Raw genomic sequence first — 27,792 nt, forward strand, 5'->3', positions numbered from 1 at the left:
AAATGTAAATAAATTATTTTTTATAATATTAGTTAAGAGCATGAATTTATTAATTAATATATATCTTACATATTTAATTTATTATCATTTATAAAGATCCTTATTTTATGCTTTTTTTGAGCCGAGGATCTCTCAAAAACAGTCGTCCTACCTTGGTAAGAGTAAGGTCTGCGTACACTTTACCCTCCCCAGACCCCACGTTGTGGGATTTCACTGAATTGTTGTTGTTGTATAAAGATCCTTATTTGTCTAATATATATTTTAAATTTTTAAATGATTAATTTTTATTTTTAAAATTTAATATAATCTTATGATTGCACTTGTGCAACCAAACAGTAGACTAGTAATTACAATGTAATTACATTCTGGCAAACAAATAGGTCATTGTAATTACTCGGCTGGTAATTACTACCTTAGTAATTACTACCTTAGTAATTACATCAATTTCAATTACTAATTGACTTTCCAAACAGACCCTAAATAAAAAGTTATAAATACCTAAGTAAAAAATAAATTTTATATATATATAATATAAAGATGTATTACATATATTTAATATAACGTTAGTAAAATGGACAATGCATAAAATAAAGAGAGGAGTTTGATTACTATTCAAAATTGTGATTTTTTTTATTTTAAAGCAAAATTGAGGGGTAAAAATAATTTTCCTCCCTTTATATTTTCCTTCCCAAGTCGCTTATTAATTATTCAATGTAGTTGGGGAATGATTGAGAATGCACTGGATAAACTTCTAATTACATCTTCAATATCTTACTAACCAAGTCACTTGCATATTAATTGTTCAATGTAGTAGGAGAATGATTGAGAATGCATCGGATAAACTTCTAATTACATCTTCAATATTCCTCTCTTTGACATATTAATTATTAAAGATTCAGGAAAATGGTACAACATAATATATTGTAATTTGAATTAAAAAAATGGTCCTACAAATTATAAAGATATGTTTCATTTTCATATCTTATTATGAAAATAAAGTTTGTTTAAAAAATTTGACATAAATAAATTGTATTGAACGACTTATTCAAGATTGACTGAAAATTCATTGAATAATATCAATTTACATACTCATTTTTTTTTACGTTGATCTGATTAAATAAATTTTTTCTAATAAAAATATTTTATTATATATTTAAATATTTAATTTAAATAAATTATAGTTTTACTATCTAAATAAAGTTTGGTTTATAAATATAACGGGTTAGACACCTTACACAGAGATGTGAACACATCCCCCAACTGTCTTAATCATTCTCATTAAGCCTTGATGTCCAGTAATCCATAAACTATAGAGGCTCTGGTTAAATTCTAACCATGGTTACTTTTTAACTTATCCTCCAAGTGTCTATTCCTACAACAAAATACAATCAATGTCCCTCTTCTCTCGCATTTCAACACACAGTATGGTGTGTCAGTGCGTGTTCTATATATTTAAAATCTAAAAACAATGTACAGTGTACTACTACTACTACTATCAAGTTACTTCTGCTACCGAGTAGAGTTTGTTATTGTACACCTGTAGAAAGCGACAAACCGACACCAAAACACTGTTAACCCGCCGCCGCGGTTGCCGCCGCCGCCGCCGTGCAATGACTACTCGGAGGAGATCATCCTCCCCGTTCCAATCCTTGAAACTCTCTACTATTTCAGCAATTACAGTTTTGCTTCTCTGTCTCGCTTTTGTTTCTGCTTTGGCACTTGCATTCGCGCTTCCAGAATCAGATCAACAGCTAAGTGGAGGTAGTAATGGCACTCTTAATGGTAGTGAATTAAGCAATGGACCTCGGAGTAGGCCTAAAGAGGATAGTTTTGCTGATATGATCGATCGAGCCCTCGAAAAAGAGTTCACTGAAAATGATAAGGATGAAGGTTTATGTTCTAGATCTGAATTTCTCACTGTTTATATAACTTCGTTTTATTTTTTTGCTCAGAGCGTTTTACAAACATTTGCAATTTTTTGTGTGAAGCTTGATAAGTGTGAAATTGTCACAGTTGAATTGGCAACTGGAGATAATCTTTAAAACTGTATCAATGATCTAACCAAAGATTCTCTAGACTGAAGAATTTATGTGACTTGTACTCTTGTGTTGTGTTTAACGCATTCAGACTCCATCTTGCTGTAAATCTTCATTTTCTGCTTTCAGATACCTTATTTTATTAATGTGACCTGGTATATATAGTTCCATTAATTGCTGTATCTAGTAAAAAAAGATTTATATGTATGAAGATCTGCTTTTGTAGCTATCATATGCAATTTTGGAAGGTTGGTAAAGAAGAAAAAGATCAGCTACTAACTGATTGTGCGATATATTTTCCTATCTTATTGTCAGCTAATGATGCGGGCAGCTTCAATAATAGTGTGGCCGAGCAGCAGGTGTGTACATCTTACATTATCTCCCCACCTCTTCCTACTGAATTATATTCTATAAAGTGATTGTTATAGTGTTATTTGAATTGCTGTGTGTAATTTGTCAAGTTTGCTGATGAATGCCTCTCAAATTGAGAGGCTTGCCATTAAATAGAAAGTAGTCAGATTTACATCCCTAAAAATCAACTATTCTATCACAATATTTATTCTATTTGATCACAACATCAAATCTATATAATTACACACTTATATACAACACTATATTATTACTTAAATAGATACAATATTCTCTATTAATTCATGATCTGTGAGCTGTCCAACATGATCAATTTGCCTACTAGAAAATGATGGCGCTGTCGTGCCATGAATTTTGTAAATGCGTCAACTATTTGAAGATTATTGGACACTTGTGGAAGAGTAATGACTCCTTTATCTACCTCTCGTATATAATGATAGTCTACTTCGTTGTTTTTGGTCCCCTCATGATAAACTGGATTAGTTGCAATCTAAATAACACTTGTGTTGTCAGCGTGGAGAGGAGAAGAATTAGAGGAAATTCAATCGCAACAAGTAATCCACGAAGCTATACAACCTCGGAGCAAGCAATAGACATGGCTTGATATCTGATCTTTGTTGAAAATTTGGCACATGGTCTTGCTTCTTACTCTTCCAAGATATCAAGGACTCTCTAAGAAACATGGACCAACCAGTAACTGAACGACGAGTAACAGAACATCCCGTCCAATTAGAATCACTAAAAGCATTAAGATGAATAGGAGAACCACGAGGAAAGAATAATCTACGATTAGATGTTCTTAGGAGATATTGAATGATGGGAAAAACAACCACCAACCGCCAAATGGAGATGACGGGGAGCTTGCATAAATTGACCAATTTGCTGAACTGCAAAAGAGATATCAGGCCGAGTAATAGTAAGGTAATTTAGGCTCCCAACTAATTGTTGAAAAATAGTTGGATCAGGAAGAAGATCGCTTTCCTCATGATGATACATTACATTTAATTCCAATGGAGTATCTATGGAGGAGGAATCTTGAAGACTAATCAGAGAAGTCATACCTGAGTATATTTGTGTTGACTTAGAAACACACCTAAAGAATTCTAATGAACTTCCAATCCCAGGAAATACGTAAGAGTACCAAGATCTTTCATATGCAAAGAATAGTTAAGCTGTGGTTAGAGGCTAGTGCTTAATGAAGAATCGGTTCATGTGATAATAATTTCATCTACATATACCAAAAGAAGAACATAATCTGTAGATGTTTTTCGAAGGAACAAAGATGAGTCATGTTTGATCTGCTCAAAAAGGAATTGCAGCAAAGTAGACCAAAAATTGTCAAACCAAACTCTGGGAGCTTGTTTTAATTCATACAAAGATCACTTTAACTTGCATACATGTGATATAGGTGATGAGAGAAAATCAAGTGAAAGTTTCATATAAATATCTTCTTTGAGATCACCATGGAGAAAAGCACTTTTAACATCCATTTGATGAAGAGGCTAGTTTGTCACGCCTCGGGAGGGTACCCTAGACGTGGCCGGCACTCGAAAATCATTTTTGGCCTTCAAGCGAACCACTTGGTCCAATCACACTTTCATTCAGTCACATTCTATCAGCGGAAGACTCAAATCATAAGAATACTATTCATAATAAGGCCAAAGGCCAACCACATCTCCATTCAACAACTAGTAAAAATAAAACTAGTCACAACGAAACAATTCAGCATCATCTACACTCTAGTCTATGAAGCCTCTATCAACAATATAAGAGGTGCCAATGACAGGTTCATGGCTACCACAAATCAAAATAAAGAAAAACTAACTCAAAGCTGAAAAGATAACTGTGGTATCCTCCGGAAACAAGGAGGACTCACCAACTAACTGGAAGTGAATAGATCTTCAACGGTGCGCCTGTTGATGATCTCTAGTATCTGTTTCTGCATCATGAAACGATGCAGGCCAAATGACATCAGTACGTGGAATGTATGAGTATGTAAAATGGCCGAATGAAACAGACATCAAGGTAGAATCAAATCAACTTGGAACCTCAACTCAGAAGAAGAAACAACTCAATCAAGATGTCTTGAGTCTAAACAAGAATATATGATTTATACAAGACCAATCCCATACAATTCAACCCAATCTGACTCAGAATACTATCAAGACCTATATGTGAGTTTCTCTTATCCGACAACCATCACTTATGAGCCAGTGATAGTATAACAAGCCGACATTGTTGCCACATCCGTTCATACCTTGCCAGGGTAAGAATGAATCAACAAATCATGGATCCATAACCAATCAAGTCCTATTATATCAGGACAGTAATTTGGGAAACATCCAACTTTAACGGTCCAATCTCTTCCTACGTTTGGCGACATTGTTATTGGATTCGAGTTATTACTTACTCTTACCCAATTCGGTGCTCGATACTCCTCCTAAGACTCAATGCTCATAAAACTCTATCCAATCAATTCAATCTAATCATATCGACCAGTCTCATTTGGACCCTTGTCAATTCATCAATTCTATCCTAAATCAAGCCTGTTGACCAATCATATTATCCAATCAACCCCAATCATATTTTTCCAAGAGTAGTTTAGATATGTATTTATGACAACATTTAATTCTATCCAATCATTTTTCCATTCATTTAGCCAATCTTTTGGGGCTAAATCATGACTCACCAAGACTTTAACTCAACAATTTAGGATACTCAAATATTTAAGTTTATAACAAAAATATGTTTAACAACTCATATCAATCAACTCTTAGACATAACAAAATATGTATAACAACTCATATCAATCAACTCTTAGACATAACAAAATATGTATAACAACTCATATCAATCAACTCATATCAAACATGAAGCATTTATCAATTTCTCAACTTATCAATATCAACATAACAAAATCAAGTTAATAGATGTATAACCTCATTAGGACATAAATCTATCAAGAAAACCCAATTCCTATGAACATTCAATCTCAAAGAAGATGTAGGGCGCATGGTGAATTCAATCCATGTTTTTAGTAGCGTTACATACCTTAGAGTAGATTTTGAAGAAACCTTGATGTTAGGTCTTCAATGGAAAACTTGAATCCTTGATTATTTTTTTTTGGCAAATCTTGTTGGAGATGATTTGGAACAGAGGAGGATGAAGATTAGGGTTCTTTGGAGGTGAGAAGACTGCAAAAGTGATCCCAAAACGTTCCAAGTTCGTATATATAGGTATTAGGTAATTTTCCCAAAATACCCCTACAAAATCTGGAAATCGGCCAAAGTTCGCTGCAGGTCCTCTCTGTTCGACCAAGCATAACTTTTGACTCCGAACTCGAAAAAATACAATCTTGGTGGCGTTGGAAAGAAGACTCAAAGACCTTTAATTTGATAGGTCATGGGCCACCCAATTTGTTATATTTTAGGAGATATGGTCGTTTGAAGTTGACCCTTATACGAACTCATTTGGAAACTTAGCTGAGAGGAATTCTTTGGACTTGGCTTGATTTTTTGGGATCCCTTATGACCCTAAATCACATCTAATATACTTTAAATACTTATGAATCAATCATAGATCATATATACAATTTGAAGCCTTCGAGTTCAAGCCTATACACATACGAAGAACGGTCCGAATCTTAGCGTAGAGATTTTGAGGTGTCACACTAGTTCTGTGAAGCAACAATGGCAATAGTTGTTCGCACAGTAGTCATTTCTGCTACTGCTGCCCACACCATACTTGTGTACCAAGGAAAACCAATCGAGCTTTGTAATGATTAAGAGTTCCATCGGAATGGTGTTTAGTTGAATAGACCCATTTACATCCATTTGGACAGACATTTGAAGGACATGAAACAATGGCGCATGCATATTTTCTTTAAGAGCCAAAAATTCTTCCTCCATTGCTTTCTGCCAAATTTATGCTTGGAGGCTTATATGTAACAAGTTGGAACAAAAATGGTAGATAATGTAGAAGAAAAGCCATACTAGTTAGGAGTCTGAGATACTCTGGTGGATCTCAGAGCAGGCTCTAGAGGAGTAGGCCTTGAAGAATTTTCAGATTTTAGTTATGGAGCAGTCTCAAGTGTGGATAAAGTTGGCCGACCTCATTCATACTCAAATCTAGGTTTGAACTGTTTAGAAGAAGATGAAAAATTCTTAAAAAGTAGGAAGAAAAGGAGAAACAGAAGATGACTCAACATGAGTAGGAAGAAAATACCGATTCTCAAAGAAAATAACATTTATAGAAATACAAAATTTGTTCGAACATGGATCATAGCACATACAACCTTTCTGTGAAGGCACTATTAACCCATAAAAGCATAGTTAGTAGACTAAACATAAAGTTTGTTGGCCTAAAAAGGAGGCAGATGCACAAAAAAAACACAACCAAATGCATGAAAATTGTGATAGTTGGGATTTTGCTGATAAAGACGATAATATAGAGACGGAAGATTTAACACTTTAGATGGCAATTTGTTAATTAAACGTAGACAAAGTTTCCACCCAATATTTAGATGGGACAAAGGACTCAATCAATAAAGTACGAGTGACATCTAAAAGATGACGATATTTACGCTCGACAACCCCATTTTATTGTGGCGTGCATGGGCAAGAGCGTTGTAAGACAATTCCTTTCTCAAGCAAGAAATTATTGAATTTATGAGATATATACTCTCCACCAGACTCAAATCTTAATATTTTGATGCATGTGAAAACTTGAGTCTGAATGTAAGCCAAAATTTTCTTGAATATGAAAAATACCTCAGATTTGGAACGAAGAATATACACCCATGTGAATCAACTATAATCATCATGAATCTCACAAAGTACTTGAAATGGGCATGTTAAACAATTGGTGAGATGCCCCAAACATCACAATGAATGACACTAGAACACTCTGCAGCACAACTATCAAAATTAGGAAAAGGAAGAGGTTTGCCTAATTTACAAGTAGAACAATCAAAGGAAGCAACTGGAAATTGATTTTTATTTCCCAATAAATCAAAATTTTATAAATGAGACAACACAATAAATTTGGTGTCCTAGATGCTTATGCCAACCCTCCGTCTTACTAGATGTAGAAGTACAAGCAAAAACAGAACACGAGGAATGGAAAAGTATATGGGAAACAATCTTCCAACTTTAGGCCTCTTTATGATTATTGCCCCCGACACCTAGAAAAATTTACATCACAATTGTTATCTACCAATTGACCAGCTAAAATAAGACTAGTGGAGAGCTTTGGTGGTCCACAAACATTCCTGAAAGTTTGTGGAATATCCACAATCTTGGTAATGGGTAAATTACTACCATTGACAATCTGAATTTGTAAGGGACCATGATACTCACGACCATTTTTTAGCACACTAGTTGAGTCGGTCATATGATTGGAAGCGCCAGAATCAACAAGCCAAAAATTAGATGTAATATCATTACCTTGTAGCGCTAAAAGTTAAAAGACTGACACAATCATTTGTTGTACCATTTCAGGAGTAAGAACTTGTCCAGCTGCTGGATTAGCAAATTAGTTGTTAGCTCTCATTGAAGATGAGTTATGAGAAGTGGGACCATTTATCCTTGCTTGAAAGACATTGATCTTACAATTTTGAGGATGTGTGGGACACTACTTGATAATATGACTCTGTTGTTTACAATAATGTAGTTCGAGTTTTGCTCATATCCCTGCTATTTCCATTTCCTTGACCAGCAAATGCAATAGTGTGAAAATTTTCTTGCTTGAAAGCATTTAGTGAAAAGACGGTGCTCTTCACAAATTAATTTCCTAAAACAGATTACCAAGGAGGGAGATGGATCACGATTCATCAAGTTAGAGCGAACACCCTCAAATTTAGATCACAATTTCATCAAAAATGGGTCTCTCTTTCTTTGCTCATTAACTGCTTGAATTACAAAGCGAGATTCAACATGTATTTTAGCATAAACAATATCAGCAAATTCAACCCACAAGTTTTGAAATCCAGAAAAATAATCCTGATTTAGAGAAACCTCCTTGAGAGTAATTAGCAATTCATGCTCTAGATAAAAGTGTGTTGTGCTATTGTCTTAATTAGCAATTCATGCTCTAGATAAAAGTGTGTTGTGCTATTGTCTTGATTGTAAACTTTTTCCCACATGGCTTTTGCAATCTTGTATGGCCTGAAAGTAAGGATAATAAGAGGGTCAATTGATCCTAATATCCATGTCATCATCCGAGCATCTTTGACCTTCCACTGATCTAACTTTGTAGGATCAGTATATGAGTATAAGCAGGATCACTTCTGTCTATATGGCCCCATAATTCTTTTCCGGTGACAAATAGCTGGAACTGAAACTCCCCAGCAGAATAATTCTTACCAGTCAAGCAAACATTGAAGTACTCAAATTGATGCGAAGTCATGTTCTCGCATACACAAACAAGAGAATAATCAAGATCAAGAGCCCTAAATATATAAGATTAATTGTTGACGAATAGTCAAGAAAACCAAAACTTCCATTTATTTTTAAAGGAATCACAAATTAACGACTCTAAGAATCAAAGCAGTAGGCTCTGATACCATGTCAAGTTTGCTGAATGCCTCTCAAATTGAGAGTCTTGCCATTAAATAGAAAGTATTTAGATTTACATCCCTAAAGATCAGCTATTCTATCCCTCCAATTAATACGAAGACCAATGAGGGACTTGGTGAGATATTTGCAAGTTGACCACTCGACTTCACAAAATCGACAGTCAATCTCAATGTGCTCAGTCTTCTCATGAAAAACTGGATTTGATGCATAATGCCAGTCAATCTCAATGTGGTCAGTTTTCTCATGAAATACTGGATTTGATGCATAATGTCGATAAAATATAGAGTGATAAATTCCTAAATTGCAGTGTTGAATTTCCCCAACCAAGCTTGAGAACACTTTTTCAGACCATAGAGTTACTTACATAATCGACATACAAGGCTATTCCCTCTGAGCAACAAAACTAGGTGGTTGCTCAATGTAGACTTCTTCACAGTGCAGTGGTCGCCAGAAAGTGCTCAAAATATGGTATAAAATATATCGATCGTCTTGGAATCAATAGACGACATTAAACAAGAAAGTCATAGAAAAATTAGTCGGAACATACTCATGCGTCAGAGTATTAGATTTGATAGATGAAAGTGGTCACAATCATATTATACTAAAAGTGGGAAGAATGTTAGGCAAAAGTTAGATTACGATTTTACCCCTACATTAAATTTTAAATGTTATAAACTATTTAATAAATTAAATATTAAATAATAAATCATCATATTAGTACATGAATCAACCACCATAAAGTCTCTTGAATATGTATTCTTTGTATTAATTCCATGCTGAGTAAATTCATGAATATTTTGTTTTGTTCATCTTCCAATTGGAAATATGAATGGTTATATTTGGCCTTCACAAAAAGGAAAAAACGATACATATCTATTATATTCTTTTTTATATATATATATATATAAATATTTATGTTTGGCCTTCACAAAAAGAAAAAACAATACATATCTCTATTATATTTTTTATATATATATAAATATTTGTATTAATGTGAAGTACATTACATAAATTTTATTTTCGCCAACTCTCCATTATGTAAATATATGTAACTCCCACTAATAATTATATTCATTATGTTTTTTACTTCCACCTCTCATCCATGATCTCAAATGGATTAATGTCATATTCATGTGTTCCTCAATCCTATTCTATAAATAGAGACATTTGACACAATATTGTACACACTTAAAACAATTGAAAAAATATATGAGAAAATCTCTATGCTCTCTTCTCTTGTGTCTTTTCATTTGTTTTGTTTAATGTTTATGTTTCTAGTTTGTTTTAATTGTACAGGTTTCTATTGTTTTTGTTATTATTATTGAGAATTTACAGTGGCTTGTTTCTTTGTATACATTAGCCTAGCATGTAGTATTTTAGTATCCTCATTTGAATATTGTATTTGTACAATAGTTAGTTATTTTTACTTTACTCATTTTTAATCAATTTTATAATTTAGGACGTATTTTTTTTATTAGAAAGTTATATATACTTGTATCGTAAAAATGATGGATTTTTTTAGTAAATACCAATAGATTTGAACGGGATAAAATATGTCATTTGCAATACAAAATTATATGAAGTATTTTGGATAAACGTGCAACGCACGTTCCCATAACTAGTCTGAGAAATAAAGGGTAGGGTCAAAATGATGACATGATCCTACTGAGAAAGAGAATTATATGGGTAGGATCGGAAAGATGACACAATGTCATGACCCAAATCCGAGTGTGATGTCACTCATCTCAACCCACCGAGACAAGTCAGCCTAATACCCAATGGAAAGTAAATGAAGAAGAAAACGAAATAAAACAAAATTTAACTTAATCAAAAACAAATAAATAATCTCAAAATTCCCCAAGACTGGTTGTCACGTATACAAGCCACTAATAAATTACCGAAGTATGAAAGAAAATACAGTCACAATGTCTTTGTCTCTAGAACATGACTAAAAACATATTAAAAGAATAAGAGGTGTCCGCTATATGGCTGTAACAGCTACCTCAACACTCGAGATAATAGCCTCGGAAATGGTAGTAAACCCTAGGAGATCAAGCAGGTCTGGGCTCACAACCTACACAAGTGTAGAAGCAAGGGATGAGTACCAAACAACACGGTACTCAGCAAGTGGACAACTAAAACTAAGCAAAGCTCAATAGATACAAGTACTCCTATCCTCCCAACCGAACCTCCTTAATTACAACCTGCATAAAACTAGTCCAACTCTATACTTGTACAATAATAACAGTAATACAGTCCACGAATACTCATCAATAGTCTCATCAATGAATCATATCAAATCAAGTTCAGCATATACAGAGTAATAAAGGGGTAAACACGAATTCACAAATATCAACAAAATGCGATGCAATGCAATGAGATAATGCATGTCTGTCCTATCGGTACACATCCGCTGAATTACAGTTCGAAACCCATAGGGTACATTTTTGTCCATGTTACCTGCCACGGAACGTGTGGCCCGTCCCCTCAATATACATATCCTGCCATGGAGCGTGTGGCCCAACCCTTTTGTTTCATAATACCTGCCATGGAGCGTGTGGCCCGATCCCTTTGTTTCATATCATTTTCAGTCTCAGCACAGTATGTCAGAACCAATGCAATCAATTCATGTTCATATAATTCACGATAATAACATGACAACAACAATAATGTTTTTTCTATCTCGCATCAACATATTCATTTCACATGTCCAAAATAAACCTATAATCACAACATATCAATTCTACCAATACATGTCATTAGATCACCATTTTATACCCCTCATCTCCATTTTTAAGGTCAATCATACAGTCAATAACCCAGTCCAATTCTCATTACTCCCCAGTACACATAATACGGAAATACAAGCATATACAAGCTTAAACTGAGATTTAGAAATTCACTTGCCTCAATTAAATTGAATAATCACTTTAAAACTTGAGCTTTTCGTAACACTTCTGAATGATCAAAATCTGTTCAAATACATAATCTTTATAAGAATACGAATTCAATGACACCCATATTGCTATATTTATTTTCGGATAAAAAATTGGGTCAAAAAATCATCCCGAGTCATTGAATTCAAATATGAATTTTTTTTTCCGATTATGTTCACTCATGATAAAATAAACTCACAGTCAAATTTCAGCTAAAACGGATCGTTATTCAACCCCCAAATCAAGATTTTATGTGAAGAACCCTAGGGTCATATTTTTTTATTTCAGCGTTATTTCTCCACCAATATACCCTAAAAATATGTTCATAATCACATAAAAATTTAATGGAAAGGATGAGAATAATTACCTTGACGCTTTGGAATGAAAATCCCTATTTTTCTCTTCTCCTTTATTTTTCTTTTCCCCTTTCTTTTCTTTCTTCCTCCGTATTTTTTTTCCAGTTTCTGCCGCTGCGCTTTCTCGCTGTTCTCCTTTTTTTTAATTTTATTTTCTTTCTCAAACTAATTATGTATTAAAATTTACAAACCTTACTAAACTATTTTAATAAATATAAGAAAAGTGGTATAAGTATTAAATAAATCAACATTTTAGCCCACCAATTAAATTAATTCTCTAAAATTATCCCTCAACTAATTAACCGAAGTTATCGAAAGGTCCAAAATTTTTAACTTAAATTTACAAAAAGGGTCTTTTATGAAAGGAGGAGGACTCATTCTCAAAATGACCTAACGGGTCATTACACACAACCCTACTAGAAAAGAGAAATTATATGGGTAGGGTCGGCTTGATGGCACGACCCTATTGTAAAAAGAGAAATTATATAGGTAGGGTCGGAATGATGACACTATCAAACACAACCAAGAAAGTAGTCACTGAAAAGATGTCACGGTGCTACACAAATAAGATATGAGAAAATTATCACCGGAAAGATGCACGGTGCTACACAAATTAGATATAAGAAAGTAGTCACCGGAAAGATGGCACGGTGCTACACAAACACTGACGGATATGAGGTTGGTACAAAACAACCCTAGAAAGTCACCGAAAATTAATGCACAGTGATCTGTCTGACTAAGTTCTCTTCCCTTGCATATGAGATTCATACAAATATCATTGACCCTACTTTTGTTAACATAACCATGGGCTAGACGGGCGGCATATATGAGTAATAGCCGCCCGCTGGCAGCGGAAGCTCTTTAATTTTCTACCAAGATCATAGAGGCTCTAATACAATGTGAGAAATATAGGAGAAAATATTATTGAATTGCATGCATCTACATTATTACACAGAGACCCTATTTACAGACACTACAATACAATTCTTTACCAAGTAAGATACTATTTACTATTTATATTCCTATTCCTATTCTAAGTATATGCATATTCCTATTCTAACAATAACAATTATACCATTGTGCTGATAATCCTTTCTCGCTTATAGCTGTTTGTGTTGCTTCAATGTTTTATCCCTTTTTTTCAGGCGGTGTTGGAGACTGTGGCTAGAGTTAAGCCCAAGAAAAATGACACGAAGAAAGAGGACAAGTACATGCTTTGTACATTTTCACAAATTAACTTTCTACAGCGTTAAACTCCTTGATTCATGATTTTGTATTTTGTACATTTACTTTGTAGATCCTTTCAGCTTCATCATGTTTTCAAACTTGATAATGACCATGGAGCAGAAGAAACCCCAACATTAATAGATAGGAAGGTAAGCTTTTAGCTTTATTTGCTTCTGTGCATGAGTTGATTGGTTGGTTATGATTTCTGAAAATAAAGATCCATATACTTGGAGTGTAATGCTTGATATTTTGTTTATTCAGGATAATGTCTTTATCATATCTAATTTCAAGTCCAAGTATCCGGTATTACAGTTAGACTTGCGGTAAGCTTTCCACATTCATATGGAAACTGACAAGCATTTGTATGGCTCACTGTTGCTTGACATGTGTAATGTTTAGGTTGATATCAGATCTAGTAGTGGTCATTGTTTCTGCAACATGTGGTGGAATTGCCTTTGCTTGTGCGGGTCAACCGGTTGGATCACTATCTTTAACTGAGTTTTTCTTCATTACTGATTAAGAAAATGACTGATATTTCTTCATTTCCAAAGTGCACAATAGGCCTTCAAATTTCTAATTCTTAATTCATATTTCTCAGGTTATAACTGGATACTTACTAGCAGGATCTATTGTTGGACCTGGAGGTTTTAATGTTGTCAGTGAAATGGTGCAAGTATGTAGCTTTGACAAAAAGAATCTTATTATTTGTGTATTTTCTTTTCCTAATACAGTGGAGTTGTTCTTTCCTATAGTCCAAAGATTCTTACTCAGCTTGTAGTACTTGATAAGAAACGTGAAAAAACCTCTTTTCACAAGTTTGGGCCTGCTTAAGTGAGCATCTCAATTTTGTGAGCTTAATCAGATCATATGGGTTTTATATGATTGGAAAATGGAAATGATGGAGACTTGCAATCTCCGAAGAACTTTTCAACTTGGTGGTTTTTATAATTGCAAAAAAGAACGATATCAATTATCTTTAGCAATTGAATTAATGAAAGTTATCTGCCAGTAATCAACTTAGTGTAATTTTCTTCTGAGCTTTTAATTCATTTATCAAGTTTTATGTCACTTTCAACCTGTTTCTGCTTATAGGTTGAGACAGTGGCTCAGTTCGGTGTAATTTTTCTTCTTTTTGCGTTGGGGCTGGAGTTCTCAACCACAAAGGTTCGCTAAATAGAAAAAACATTACATATTTCATTTTCATTTTCTTGATACAACTCTGCAATCATTATTGATTTATGTTATGTAAACTGTGATTTGACTCTGATTTTTGTGCATTATCTAGCTCCGTATTGTTCGAGCTGTTGCAGTTCTTGGAGGCTTACTTCAAGTTCTTCTTTTTATATGTCTATGTGGAATTACAGCCTCGGTAGGTCTAAAATTTTCTTGTTTTGTGTGGTCTGGTTTAATGTGATTATGGTGCACCATTTCTTGTTATTCTAGTGATCGCTTTATTGCTATGCATTGATCACAGTTACTGGGTAATCTTATTAGAAAACATAGTGTTAATATGTGTTGTATTGGAAGGACTACAAAGTTTGGTGCCTGAGTAGAGAGGGGGTGGAATGTGCTATCTCCTTGTGCTGCTTCGCTCTTAGATTATTGTATCTTAATCAGTATTGACCAACTCTTCTTTATCAAACAACAAGAAGCTATGCCTTAATCCCCATCTAGCTCTCCAGCTATTTGAATCCTCAATGTCCATTTTGCTCTATTTATTATTTCATTTCAATACTTGAAGTTCTATGCTAACTGCTCTCTCTATTTTTGAGTGACATTCATATCTTTAAGGAGACTCTAGCAAACAATGAACCTTATGTAAATCTACACCATGAACAAGTCTTGGTCCCAATTTGCCGATATCGCATATGTGGATTTTTTACTTCTATTATGTTTTTTTTCCCTATGTCTGCTGGGATTTTGAGTGATTGTAGTCTCTTGAGACAACTTCCTTTGATGTAATTTTAGGTCTACCTTGTTTCCATTTAACATTAGCCAGTTCATCTGGAGGTCTAGGTAGGATGTGATAAATCCTAGCAAACAACATTCTCTCGTTTATCCTCTGTATATTCTACTTTTACCTTTCAGATTTTGTTTATCTTTGTATAAGTGCACATCTATCTTAGCATTCACATTTTGATGACACTAATCTTGTGGTACGTCGGACCTTTGAGGGCCAGCATTACCGTATAACAGTGTTAGTTTTCAGAGGAACTTCCTTTAAGCCTGTGAACTACACTTTGTCACATGATCAATACACATATGTTTTGAATGTGATGTGTTGCCATGCAGGGAATGTATTTCATTGGCAGCTTAGTGCATTTGATCAACAAATTGTGAAATCAGTAGCAGGCACATGTATCTTGTGTGAAATAAACTGTTTCTCAAACATTTTTGTGAATTCGCTTCCCTATTTGAACAATAGCTAGCTACTTAGTTTCAGTAATCATAACGCCACTGACTTTTCAAGAGTCAATTAATGAAACTTTGCTTCTCAATGGGAATGGATTGTTCTTCCTCCATCCAGATTTTAACTTGTTGGCTATACTGCTCCTCTGAAGTGCACAGGGCTAGGAGAATTTATTGGGACTAACAGTCTTGCGCTGGTTGCCTCTAAAATGAAAATTTTTAATGTGAAAACTGTTGGTAAATTTTTAATGCGGAAAATTTAGTTCTATTTAATAACAGAGCAAGTGAAATTTAATTAGCATTCTATATTTTAGTAACAGAAAATATATCCAAATACAGTCAGTTAAAATGTAGAAATTTTCTGCTTCACCTCATTTTATGTTTAGTATGTCAGATGAATAAATTGTTGAGCAATAAGATGTATACGCACATGCGACTGGCAGATGCTTCTTAATTATTTTGACACCTATACATATTGTAAGATAGATGTAAGATAGGAGAACGTTGCTCCGGACCAGTACTATGTCTCATCTTTTATGTTTACTGTTTGCCAAAAGTTTTTCCCCGTTTGTAGCAATATAAACTTGTGCAACTTGATGACTTTGTAGTTGTGTGGCGGTAAACCTTCAGAGGGTGTATTTGTTGGAGCATTTCTCTCAATGTCTTCTACAGCTGTGGTAAGCTTGTCGATATCCACTCTGTATCTCCTTTCGGTTTGAATACAAGTAATGATGGATAAGTTATGTTGGGATTAGTTAAGATGGGATACGTTATGCTGAGATTATTTCTTATTGAGTGTTTGGTTTGTTGTATTCAAAATAATATGCATTGCATAAATTTTAAGAATATGTTGTTTGTTTACAAAAATACCCTTCACTTTATTTAGTTTGTTATATTTTCTTTGCAAGCTTTAGTTATTCAATATTCATTCTTAAAATAAAACTTTCATCTTCTTTACTTTAAATATTTTTATTTGTTCATTTCCATGATGTCCGTATGTATTTAAAAATAAAACTTCTTATTTAATTTAAAAATAGAATTTTCATTTTAAGTTGGTTAAAGTAAAAAAGGATTTATGAGAAATCAAAATATAAATAAACATAAGAATTAGTCAAATAAATTTATAAATAAAAATTATATTATATAGTGTAATTTTTTAATAGACAAAATATGAAGAATTATCATAAAAATAAGGAGTGAATATTGTTATATATGATATTAAAAATAATGTAAATATATATGAATGTGGAAAGTGAGGTATAAAAAACATTTAAAGGGATATATTTGTCATTTACTTATTTTATCCCGGGATAAGTTATCCCGGAATTAGTATACCACCCAGGAGGAGGGTTAACTTATCCCGGTACTATTTGTTAATCCCGGAATAAGTTATCCCAGACTTGCCAACCAAACACCAACTTAAATGTCACTATAATTTAATCGCGGGATTATTTGGTGTTATCCTTCACACCAAACGACCCCTTAGTGTATTGTGGAGTCTGGAGGCTCTGATGGTAACTGACCTTTTTCCTTGCCATAGGTGTTGAAGTTTTTGATGGAAAAGAATAGTACAAATGCACTTCACGGCCAGGTTACAATCGGCACTCTTATTTTGCAGGTGCTTTGTCCTCTGATTCATCTCCTGCACATCCTTATTTCTTTACCATTTGCAAGAGTAACCAGTCTCACAGATTGAGATCTCTATGAGTTTTTATTTAGCACTTGATTGAAATCTACTATTTGGAAGTTCTAGTTGAATATTATTTTATTGAAAAGAAGTCTAAATGGCACGTGGCCAGTTCAAGGTCACAGAAAGAAAATATAGTCTCACCACTATTTCATCATCACAAGAATAACACTTGCTAAACATCAAATCACCGGAGCCCGGTGAAGCTATTAATTATTTTCCCATAAGATATCACCACATAAGAATAGATCATAGTTAACCTCATACTCTTTCTTAGCTCAAATGAATAGGAATGTACTGACTAAATTCCAGGTACTTTCTTGTTCTTTCAGGATTGTGCTGTAGGTCTTCTGTTTGCCTTGCTTCCAATCCTGGGAGGCACTTCCAATGTTCTGCAAGGGTTAATATCCATGACAAAGTCGTAAGTTTGTTTGCTTGACTTTGAGCACTTTCTATTCCCTCGCTGTACATGCTTTGGTGCAGGTCAGTTATATTTGTAAGAGCTAGTTGGTTTCCACTTGCTTTCCTTCTCTTTTAGAATCTTCTTAGTGAAAGAAAAAGAGTGTTCTTGAACATAATTTAGACCGTCTCATTAAAAATATAGATAGATTATTGTAACACTAAAAGATAATAGGTTTTATTGTGTTTGAAGCTGATCAATCCTGCAAATCACCTCTTTGCAGAGCTCATTACTGTATGAGAACTATTTGTTCTATGCTATTTGTTAGAATAGGAATAGATATATACAATCCTACTTAGAATAGGAATAGGAATACGAATAGTAGTGGGAATAGCAATAGTAAATAGTATCCTACTTGGTAAAGCATTGTATTGTAGTATCTATAAATAGGGTGTCTGTATAATAGTGTAGATACACAATTCAATAATATTTTTCTCCTATATTTACTCACATGGTATCAGAGCCTCTACGATCTTGGTAGAGAATCAAAGAGCTTTCGCTGCCGGCGGGCGGCTATTACAACTTTCTCATATATGATTTGTGTAGCACCGTGCATCATTCGGGCCACTACTTTTTCATATTTTATTTGTGTAGCACCGTGTCATCTTTTCGGTGACTACTTTCTCATATCCGATTTGTGTAGCACCGTGTCATTTTTTTGGTGACTACTTTTTCATATCCGATTTGCGTATCACCGTGCAATCTTTCCAGTGACTACTTTCTTATTTGTGTAGGGTCGTGCCACCATTCCGACCCTACCCATATAATTTTTATTTTTCAGTGGGGTCGTGCCATCATTCTGACTCTGCCCATATGATTTCTCTTTTTCAATAGGGTCATGCCGTCAATACGACCCTATCCATATAATTTCTATTTTTCAGTAGGGTTGTACCATTATTCAGATCCTACCCATATAATTCTCTTTCTCAGTAGGGTCATGCCATCATTCCGACCCTACCCATATAATTTTATTTCTCAGATTGTGACTACTTTCAGCCATCAAATCTAATAATCCGGCACACGAGCATGTTTCGGCCTGTTGTATGATTACTTCCCCCCCCAAAAAAAAAAACGAAGATATACTCAGATATTTGGGCTGAATTAGATTTATGTTTTCTCTCCCGTGGCTAAACTAACATATGTTCCTTTTTCTATCTATGGTTGTCATGATTGGCCTTTCAATCAGTTGAACATTAAGAATATTTTTCTCCATGATTATCTTGAGGAAGAAGTCTATATGGAGCAACCACTTGATTTTGTTGCTCAGGGGAAGTTTGTTAGTCTTGTATGTCGATTGTGTAAGTCACTCTATGGTCTGAAACAGTTTTCTCAAGCTTAGTTTGGAAAGTTCAACATTGCAATTCAGGAATTTATCACTCTTTGTTTTATCGACATTATGCATCAAATTCAGTATTTCATGAGAAGACCAAACACATTGATTGATAGTTATACATTAAATCATGTTTTTCATGAGAAGACTAGGCACATTGAGATTAACTATCAATTTTGTGAAGTCGAGTGATCAACTTGCAGATATTTCACCAAACCCCTTATCGGTCTTTGTATTAATTACATTTATAACAAGCTAGGTACCTATGACTTGTATGCACTAGCTTGAGGGGGAGTGTTAGAATAGGAATAGGTATATACAATCCTACTTAGAATAGGAATAGGAATACGAATAGTAGTAGGAATAGAAATAGTAAATAGTATCCTACTTGGTAAAGGATTGTATTGTAGTGTCTATAAATAAGGTCTCTATGTAATAGTGTAGATACACAATTCAATAATATTTTTCTCCTATATTTTCTCACAAAGTTGTCTTGTATGTCTAGGCATGCATTTCATAAACAGCACTTCCCTAGAGGCATCTGTTAAGTTTGGTAGATTTTAGCAACTTGACAATTGAATACTTTTATCCGTAGCTTTTCCAACTGAGATGTTGTAGGCAGGTCCAAATTACTTGACAACATGCTCATGAGTTCGGAATTTAAATTTAACTTCTTAGGAGTTCATGTTGTCCTCTAGAATATGGTAACAACTTGTCATTATGTCACTTGAGGAGGGAGGGTCAATTGTTCTTTTCTGCCAAAGGAATCTACCGCATAAAATATTACAGTTCTCAGATGGTTGTTGGGCTATGCATCCAATTCTGTTGATTGTAGAATATATAATGGCAAACAAACGCATTGGTGAAATATTAATTCACTTAAGAAGTGTATGGGCATAAAATATGTTAGTAGGATGGGACTAGGAGGTTTAATGCCTTTGGATCTGAAGCTTCTTGCATTGGCTATGAGAATTGACAAGCTCCAAAGTGGAAAGCTATGATATATGCTTGATATAAACATGAAGACTCAAATTTAAAACATCTAAATCATGATAAGATATATATATGCATGGAAAAACTAATTTCAGAGTCTAGCAACCCATTAGTATAATATTTAAGTGAGAACTCTCTTGCAGCGAATGAACTTATTGAAGAAAATATATTTTCATGAGAGTCTTCTAAAAGAATTTAGTGGAAGTCAAATTTGATGGGTGGAAGGTTGATGGACATATTCCCTACCAGAGATTATATAGGAATAACTTTTTCTTGGTTAAATGTGAAAGGCATAGAGAAATGAGATTATTATAATGAACACATAAATATTTTTTCGTCAAACGAATACCTATGGGAAGGTAAATCATAAAGAATTGCTACATGATTGTAGCAAAATTTCACCTAAATTCCTGGAAGGTTTTTTTTTTTTTTTTTTTTTTGGGTGGGGTGGGATGGGGAGTGGGGAGTTTAGGATTGATTCTTGAGAGCCATGTAGTAATACTTAACCTTCTTAATGATTCTTTACATTTAATCCTGTCTTCTGAGACAGATGATATATTTTAAATATTATGCAGAGCAATTAAAATGAGAACAAAGCATTGGTATTTCTGTGTATTTGGTGCTAAATTCTGTAACTTTGGTACCTTTATTCTTTTGCTAAGAGGCAATGCTTTTAGACTGTTGTTAGTTGTAAAATGAGGAGCAACCTTTAAATGTTTAGCATGGAGAATTTGCAAGTGTGACATACTTATTGATCTGTCTCATGTATAGAGGACCATTTTTGGTATCTTTGTGAAGGAGAAATTTCCTTTGAATGGAATGAGCTTTGGAAAATTTCATTTTGCAACTAAAATTTGCATTTCTTCTTGGAGTGCTTGTATTTCAGCAGAAATATCAGTTTCAATTCTTTTTGGTATTGTAGTAACACTAACGTAACTCCATTCTATCATATGATGGTTGTTGATTCTATTACATAGATGACATATACTGTATTTACTGTCTAGTGGTGTATTACATGACATATAATTAGCATACCGATACTGGTGTACCACTGTATTGTTTGTCTGCCATAATTAAACTTCTGGGAAATGTGGAAGGTGGGAGTCGGGAAAGTAGATGCTAAGCTAGTACTTCTGGAATTTTGGTGCTTTAAATTGTTTGAAACTCTTGCCTGACGTTAATTTTGCACCAATCCTACTTATTTATTGCATTATACTGATTCATCTATCAGCCAGGTTGGTCATGTTGCTGTCATTTTTGGCTATTTTGTCAATATTATCACGGAAGTGTGTGCCATGGTTCCTGAAGCTGATGATAAGCTTATCATCACAGGTATGAACTTCCTGACTTAAAGAAGTCCCTTTGTTTGGCAATAGCACTTTCTGAGATCTGTTGGAAGAGGAAGAATTATAGAGAATTAAATTGAATTCTCACAAAAAACGCCAAACATCTATTTATAGGTGTGTTATACTGTAGAACGTAGAGAATCAGTTAAGACCTTACTCGTACATCGATGCATTTATTGCATGCTTAACCCATATATATGGTCGCACATTAATTGTACTGCTTGACCCATTAATTAGGCTGGACTGAAACTTCTCAATGAACATTGTTTGTCAGTTTTCATGAGTTCTTCATGACTACTTGTAGGCATGGTGGTTACTGGTATTTAAGATTTTTCTGAGAATTCTAATTATGTCCTTGATTTCGCAGACCAATGAACTGTATCAACTGGCTTCAGTGGCATTTTGCCTCCTTCTAGCTTGGGTTGGTTATTCTTCTATCACTCAGCCTTTTAAACTTGTGTAAAAATATGGATTTGGATTGTCTTTTCACTGCTTTCTGGTTATGTATCAATTCCTGTTGAGTGCTGGCCCAACCTCTCTCTACAACCCCTGGTAGAAGAATTCAGCACTAGGACTTTTGGAATTGGAGTATATATTTGTTATGGCCTCCTAAACATGTCTGCATTGTTAGATGTGCTTGTTTTTATCATTTTTGAATTAAAACCTTGTCAGAAAGCTCTTCACAAGGATATGTTCATATTGCCAAGATATTCCTAGTTCAGAATTCTTTAGCTCTTCAAAAATAGCTCCTCAACTGCGCTGCAGTCAAGAAGAGCTCAGAACAGCTTGTTCATGCTTGGGCTGCTTTTCCAAAGTTTTTTATTCCAATTTCTTCAAGTTTACCAAACTGTGCTTTATTAACGTATTTTCACTATATAGTCCGTATTATTTTAGTTCTTGAATTTTTTACTCAGAGAGGTGCATGTTGAATTTGGTTCTTTTGGTGCATGCTAAGAACTAAATTCTTTACTTGTTTTCTTATCAATATTTTTTTTTCTATTGTTTGTACAATTTCAGTGTAGCGATAAGCTAGGTCTAAGCTTAGAGCTGGGTTCATTTGCTGCTGGAGTGATGATTTCAACAACTGATCTTGCCCAACATACTCTTGAACAAGTAAGACTTCATTATGATATTTGTTTTGCCATTACAAACATAGGGACAAGAAGCAATCATGGTATCAATGGGCATTAGGATATAATATCCGAAGCCTATCTGATATTTGAACGTTTGATATTATTGCTGAGAACGTGCATTTGCCTGGTATTGAACTACTGATATAAAGATATACTTCAACTATGCCTGGTGAAGATTTGATTCTTATTCCTACCTTCTGAGAACTAACTTTTCCTTTTTAGTGTCCAAGATGTTTGATCTGTGTATAACCTGATTTCAGGTTGATCAGAAACAATTTTCAAATGCCGCTCTTTGTCCAAAGTTTTATTTGTTCTACTTGCTAAATAATTCCAAGCATAGTCTATAATAATTTAGTTGAGATGGTAGGGGATAGAGTTGGTTTTTAAACAAAAGATAGAATAACTCAGAGACATACACTTATAGCTCTAGTTTCTAACTAAAAGATTGAATAAATGCTACTAATAACTGCAAATTCAAATAACAAAGAAAGAAGAAACTAACCCCTAAATTCAAGCCACTGAGCATTCTAATAAAAATAATTTAAAATCCTAAAAGTTAGCTATTGATAAACTGAATTTTTGCAAAAGAAATCTTTTAGAGATAATGCAACTAGCTGTTTATTTCTGCAATACCCTGAGACATTTTCAACAGAGAAACATGTAGTTTCTGAAGATTGGTTGCAATATTAAACTAGTTGCAGTTTGTTCCATTTGAAATCAGTTGATGTGATGCACCTTCTATTTATTTGAAGTTGGTCAAAGTCAAGGTCATTGTGGAGTAAGAATTTGATTTACTTAGTTTACAAATCAACCCACAAAAAGATTGCATCTGTAAGTTTTGGTACCAAAATTGTACATTTTATTCATCTATAGTACTACAAATATATAGTACAGAGAAATAAACAACAAAGAATCAGATCCCTTGATTCTAGTTGATTTGAGAATCAAGGGATGGTCTTATTTGATCTAATTACCTATACTATCTAATATCATAGCATATATGATTTTAGCAGATCAACTAAGATCCTATAAAATCAAATCTGATTATAGTTAGATATCCTTAAATCAACACTCCCCCTCAAGTTGGCATGTAAATTATCTGTCATGCCTAACTTGCTTACAAGAATTTCAAATTTTGGTTTGAACAAGCCTTTTGTGAAAACATCTGAAATTTGCTGATCTGTTGGGACGAAAGGCATGCATACACTTCCTTCTTCAATCTTCTCTTTTATGAAGTGCCTATCCACTTCAACATGCTTTGTTCTATCATGTTGAACTGGATTGTGAGCAATACTTATGGCGGCTTTATTGTCACATTACAACTTCATTGGTAAACCAAATAGTTTTACCTTTTTCAATTCTGCCATCATCTTCTTGAGCCAAATCATTTCACAGATCCCATGGACCATAGATCGGTATTCAGTTTCAGCACTGCTACGGGCTACGGCATTCTGTTTTTTACTTCTCCAAGTCACGAGATTTCCTCAGATAAATGTACAATATCCATACGTTGACCTCCTGTCAGTAGTAAAACCTGCTCAGTCTGCATCTGTAAAACTTTCTATGCCCCTATGTTGACCCTTTTTGAAAAACAATCCTTTCCCCGGTGAACTTTTAAGATATCTTAGGATCCTGTAGACCATTTCTTGGTGCTCTTCCTTTGGAGAGTGCATAAATTGACTGACCAAGCTTACAGCAAAAGCTATATCAGGTCGAGTATGTGACAAGTAGATCAACTTCCCATCCAGTCTCTGATACTGACTTTGGTCAACTAATTTCCTTCTTTGTTTCCAAATTTTATATTCGGATCAATAGGTGTTTCAGCTGGACGACAACCACTCATTCCTGTCTCTTTTAGAAGATCTAGTACATACTTCCTTTGTGACACCATAATGCCTTGTTTTGATCTTGCTACTTCCATGCCAAGAAAATATTTCAACTGGCCCAAATCTTTGATCTCAAACTCTGAAGCCAACTGTATTTTTAAATTCTTCATTTCGGACAAGTCATCTCCTGTAAGTATGATATCATCGACATACACTATCAGGATAGTTGTCTTTCCCTCATGAGAATGTTGAATGAACATGGTATGATCTGCTTGTCCTTGATTGTACCCTTGTTTTTTCACAAACTGAGTAAAAGGGCAGCCCGGTGCACTAAAGCTCCCGCTATGCGCGGGGTCCGGGGAAGGGCCTGACCACAAGGGTCTATTGTACGCAGCCTTGCCTTGCATTTCTGCCAGAGGCTGTTTCCAAGGCTTGAACCCGTGACCTCCTGGTCACATGGCAGCAACTTTACCAGTTACTCCAAGGCTCCCCTTCTGAGTAAACCTCTCAAACCAAGCTCTTGGAGATTGTTTGAGCCCGTAGAGAGATTTATTTAGCTTGCACACTCTAGTTCCATACCTTTCATCAAAACTCGGAGGTGGATCCATGTAGACTTCTTCAAGTTTTCCGTTCAACTAAGTTGCTTGGACTCTGGTGCGGGTGTCCGATAAGGGTGCGGATCTAGATGTCGGATCCTCTATGATCTAAAGTTTAAGATTCGGGGATATGGATCCATATATGGATACGGATGCGGGGATTCGGCTAAAAATAATTCGAATATCTAAAAATAGAGTTAAAAAACCTAAATTATGAGATATTATGTGGAAAACTTGAGGAGAAAATATTGATCAAGAGTAGAATCCTGGAAGGAGATAAAAGAAAGAGGAGTGGCAACAAAAAGTTATATATACAAGATATTTCATTTTCTTCAATTTCACCTTAGTTTTTATTTTGCTTACAAAAATCATTGAATATGTTCAGAATTTCTCTCTCGGATTCGGTCAAAGTATCCAAAACTGTTTGGCCAGAATGGGTACGGATCCCACACCCACACCCACACCCACGTCGTGTCGACACGGGTGCGGCACCGAAAGTGAAGAGTTCGAGCAACTTAGCCGTTCAAGAATGCATTTTTCATGTCTAGTTGTTGGAGGGCCCAATCAAGGTTGGCAGCAATGGTTAGAAGGACCCATATTGAATTCAACTTGGTGACCGGAGCGAATGTCTCAAGATAGTCAATCCCGTAGGTCTGAGTGAACCCTTGCTACCAAACGTGTCTTATACCTCTCTAGGGATTCATCTGATTTAAATTTGATGATGAACACTCACATGCAGCCCACTGTTTTCTTTCCACGTGGTATTTCCACCATTTCCAAAGTTTCATTTCTCTCAAGAGCATTCATCTCCTTTAGAATTGCCTCCTTCCACTCGAGAACATTTAAAGCATCTTGCACATTTCTCGGTATCTCCATTCCAGATAATTGAGAAAGAAAAGCTATATACGAAGGGGACAAGTTTCTATATGACACAAAATTTGACATGGGATGGTTGGTGACTTTTCTTACCCCTTTACGTTTGGCAATAGGAAGATCAAGGTCTAAAGTAACAAGGGGTAAATCAGAATTAGGTTCTGGAGAATTACCTTGTACATCAGTGAGATTGCTGGGTGGACATTTTGTTCTGATGAGAGTTCTTGATCTCTTTTTCTTGGTTCCGGTTTCGTCTCATGTAAACCTGTAATTCATTTGTTTGTTCCCTGTTCTTGTCAAATAATTGTATCATGAAAAAGCTCTATTGTCTCAGTTTCCTTATTTTCATTATTTAAGTTGGGATCTCTTACCTTGTCTAGGTTGTTATTACCAAAAGTACTATATCCTGTATCTATCATAAAAACTGAATCCTTTTGTTTCTCACATGTGAGGTCAAGAAGATCCTTCTTATCCCTTGAATCTTCACTATGTTTCTCCCCCTGAAGATGAGTTCCAAAAAATAATTGAAATTCAAAAAAGGTGACATCCATTGTGACAATTACCTTCCTAGTATTTGGATCTTAACACTTGTATCCCTTTTGATTAGGGGCATAGCCAATAAAAACACATTTTTTAGCACGTGGATCAAGTTTGCTCATATTATGATCATGGACATGAACAAATACACTACACCCAAAGACTCTTAAAGATAGATCAGCGGTCAATCTAGAAGGTGGGAAGTATGTCTTGAACATAGTGAAAGGGGTTTTAAAACCTAGAACACGGGAAGGCATCCTATTAATAAGATAGGTGGATGTCAAAAGAGCTTCTCCCCAAAGAAATTTAGGGACTCCACTTGTGAATATTAAGGCTCTAGTTACTTTCATAAGATTCCAATTTTTCTTTCCGCTGCTCCATTTTGTTGGGGTGAATTAGGACATGAACTTTGGTGCACTATTCCCTTGGAAGTGAAAAAATTGCCTAGCTGGTCATTAAAAAACTCTCTCCCATTATCACTTCGAAATTTTTGAATCTTCTCATGAAATTGTGTCTCAACCATAATATAAAAAGCCTCAAACATATGTTTTACTTCCCTTTGTCTTTCAATAGGTACACTCAAGTTAGTCTAGTGTGATCATCTATGAAACTCACAAATTACCTTTTCCCATTTACAATTGCTACTCTAGAAGGTCCCCAAACATCACTATGGATTAACTTAAAGGGTTTCGTGGCATGGTGTTTTTGGGAAGAAAAAGGTGAACGTCTGTGTTTAACCATTTCACAAAATTCACACTAAAAAGAGGATGTACTTTTATTCCCAAACAACTGAGGTAACAAGAGTTTCAAATAGTGAAAACTAGGATAACCAAGTGTATAGTGCCGTAATATGACTTTATTATCAACTAGAACAGAGTTCAAACAAGCTGAACTAAAATTTACTAAATTGTCACCATCTTCAAGAAAATAGAGACCTTCAGACTCTAGCATTGCCAATAATCCTCCCCGAGACCTTGTCTTGAAATACACATGAGATAGAGTCAAAGATAGCACGACAATTAAGGTTTTGAGTCAATTTGCTGATGGACAAAAGATTATGAGACAATTTTGAAACATGAAGGACATCAAAAAGAGTCAAAAAG

At 34.7% G+C, this 27,792-nt stretch overlaps 1 protein-coding gene across 5 annotated transcripts in view; it reads left to right on the forward strand.

The window, feature by feature from the left end:
• The first annotated feature begins 1,403 nt into the window (after positions 1-1,403).
• LOC129889248 (K(+) efflux antiporter 4) overlaps positions 1,404-27,792 on the forward strand; it is a 36,433-nt gene continuing 10,044 nt past the window's right edge. For 4 of the 5 annotated variants that reach the window (XR_008766857.1, XR_008766858.1, XM_055964477.1 and 1 more), the window contains exons 1-15: positions 1,404-1,890; positions 2,352-2,395; positions 13,418-13,479; positions 13,570-13,648; positions 13,761-13,822; positions 13,899-13,974; positions 14,098-14,172; positions 14,592-14,663; positions 14,785-14,868; positions 16,517-16,585; positions 17,449-17,526; positions 17,928-18,016; positions 21,614-21,710; positions 22,092-22,145; positions 22,742-22,837. Coding sequence is in view for 3 of the 5 variants with exons in the window: in XM_055964477.1 (XP_055820452.1) it covers positions 1,611-1,890; positions 2,352-2,395; positions 13,418-13,479; positions 13,570-13,648; positions 13,761-13,822; positions 13,899-13,974; positions 14,098-14,172; positions 14,592-14,663; positions 14,785-14,868; positions 16,517-16,585; positions 17,449-17,526; positions 17,928-18,016; positions 21,614-21,710; positions 22,092-22,145; positions 22,742-22,837 (1,317 nt within the window). In the remaining 2 variants the exon portion in view is untranslated. The remainder of the gene's footprint in view (positions 1,891-2,351; positions 2,396-13,417; positions 13,480-13,569; positions 13,649-13,760; positions 13,823-13,898; positions 13,975-14,097; positions 14,173-14,591; positions 14,664-14,784; positions 14,869-16,516; positions 16,586-17,448; positions 17,527-17,927; positions 18,017-21,613; positions 21,711-22,091; positions 22,146-22,741; positions 22,838-27,792) is intronic. The other variant, XM_055964479.1, reaches the window with a different exon arrangement.

This window comes from Solanum dulcamara, chromosome 5 (genome assembly GCF_947179165.1).
Source record: "Solanum dulcamara chromosome 5, daSolDulc1.2, whole genome shotgun sequence".
In the NCBI taxonomy this organism is placed as follows: Eukaryota; Viridiplantae; Streptophyta; class Magnoliopsida; order Solanales; family Solanaceae; genus Solanum; species Solanum dulcamara.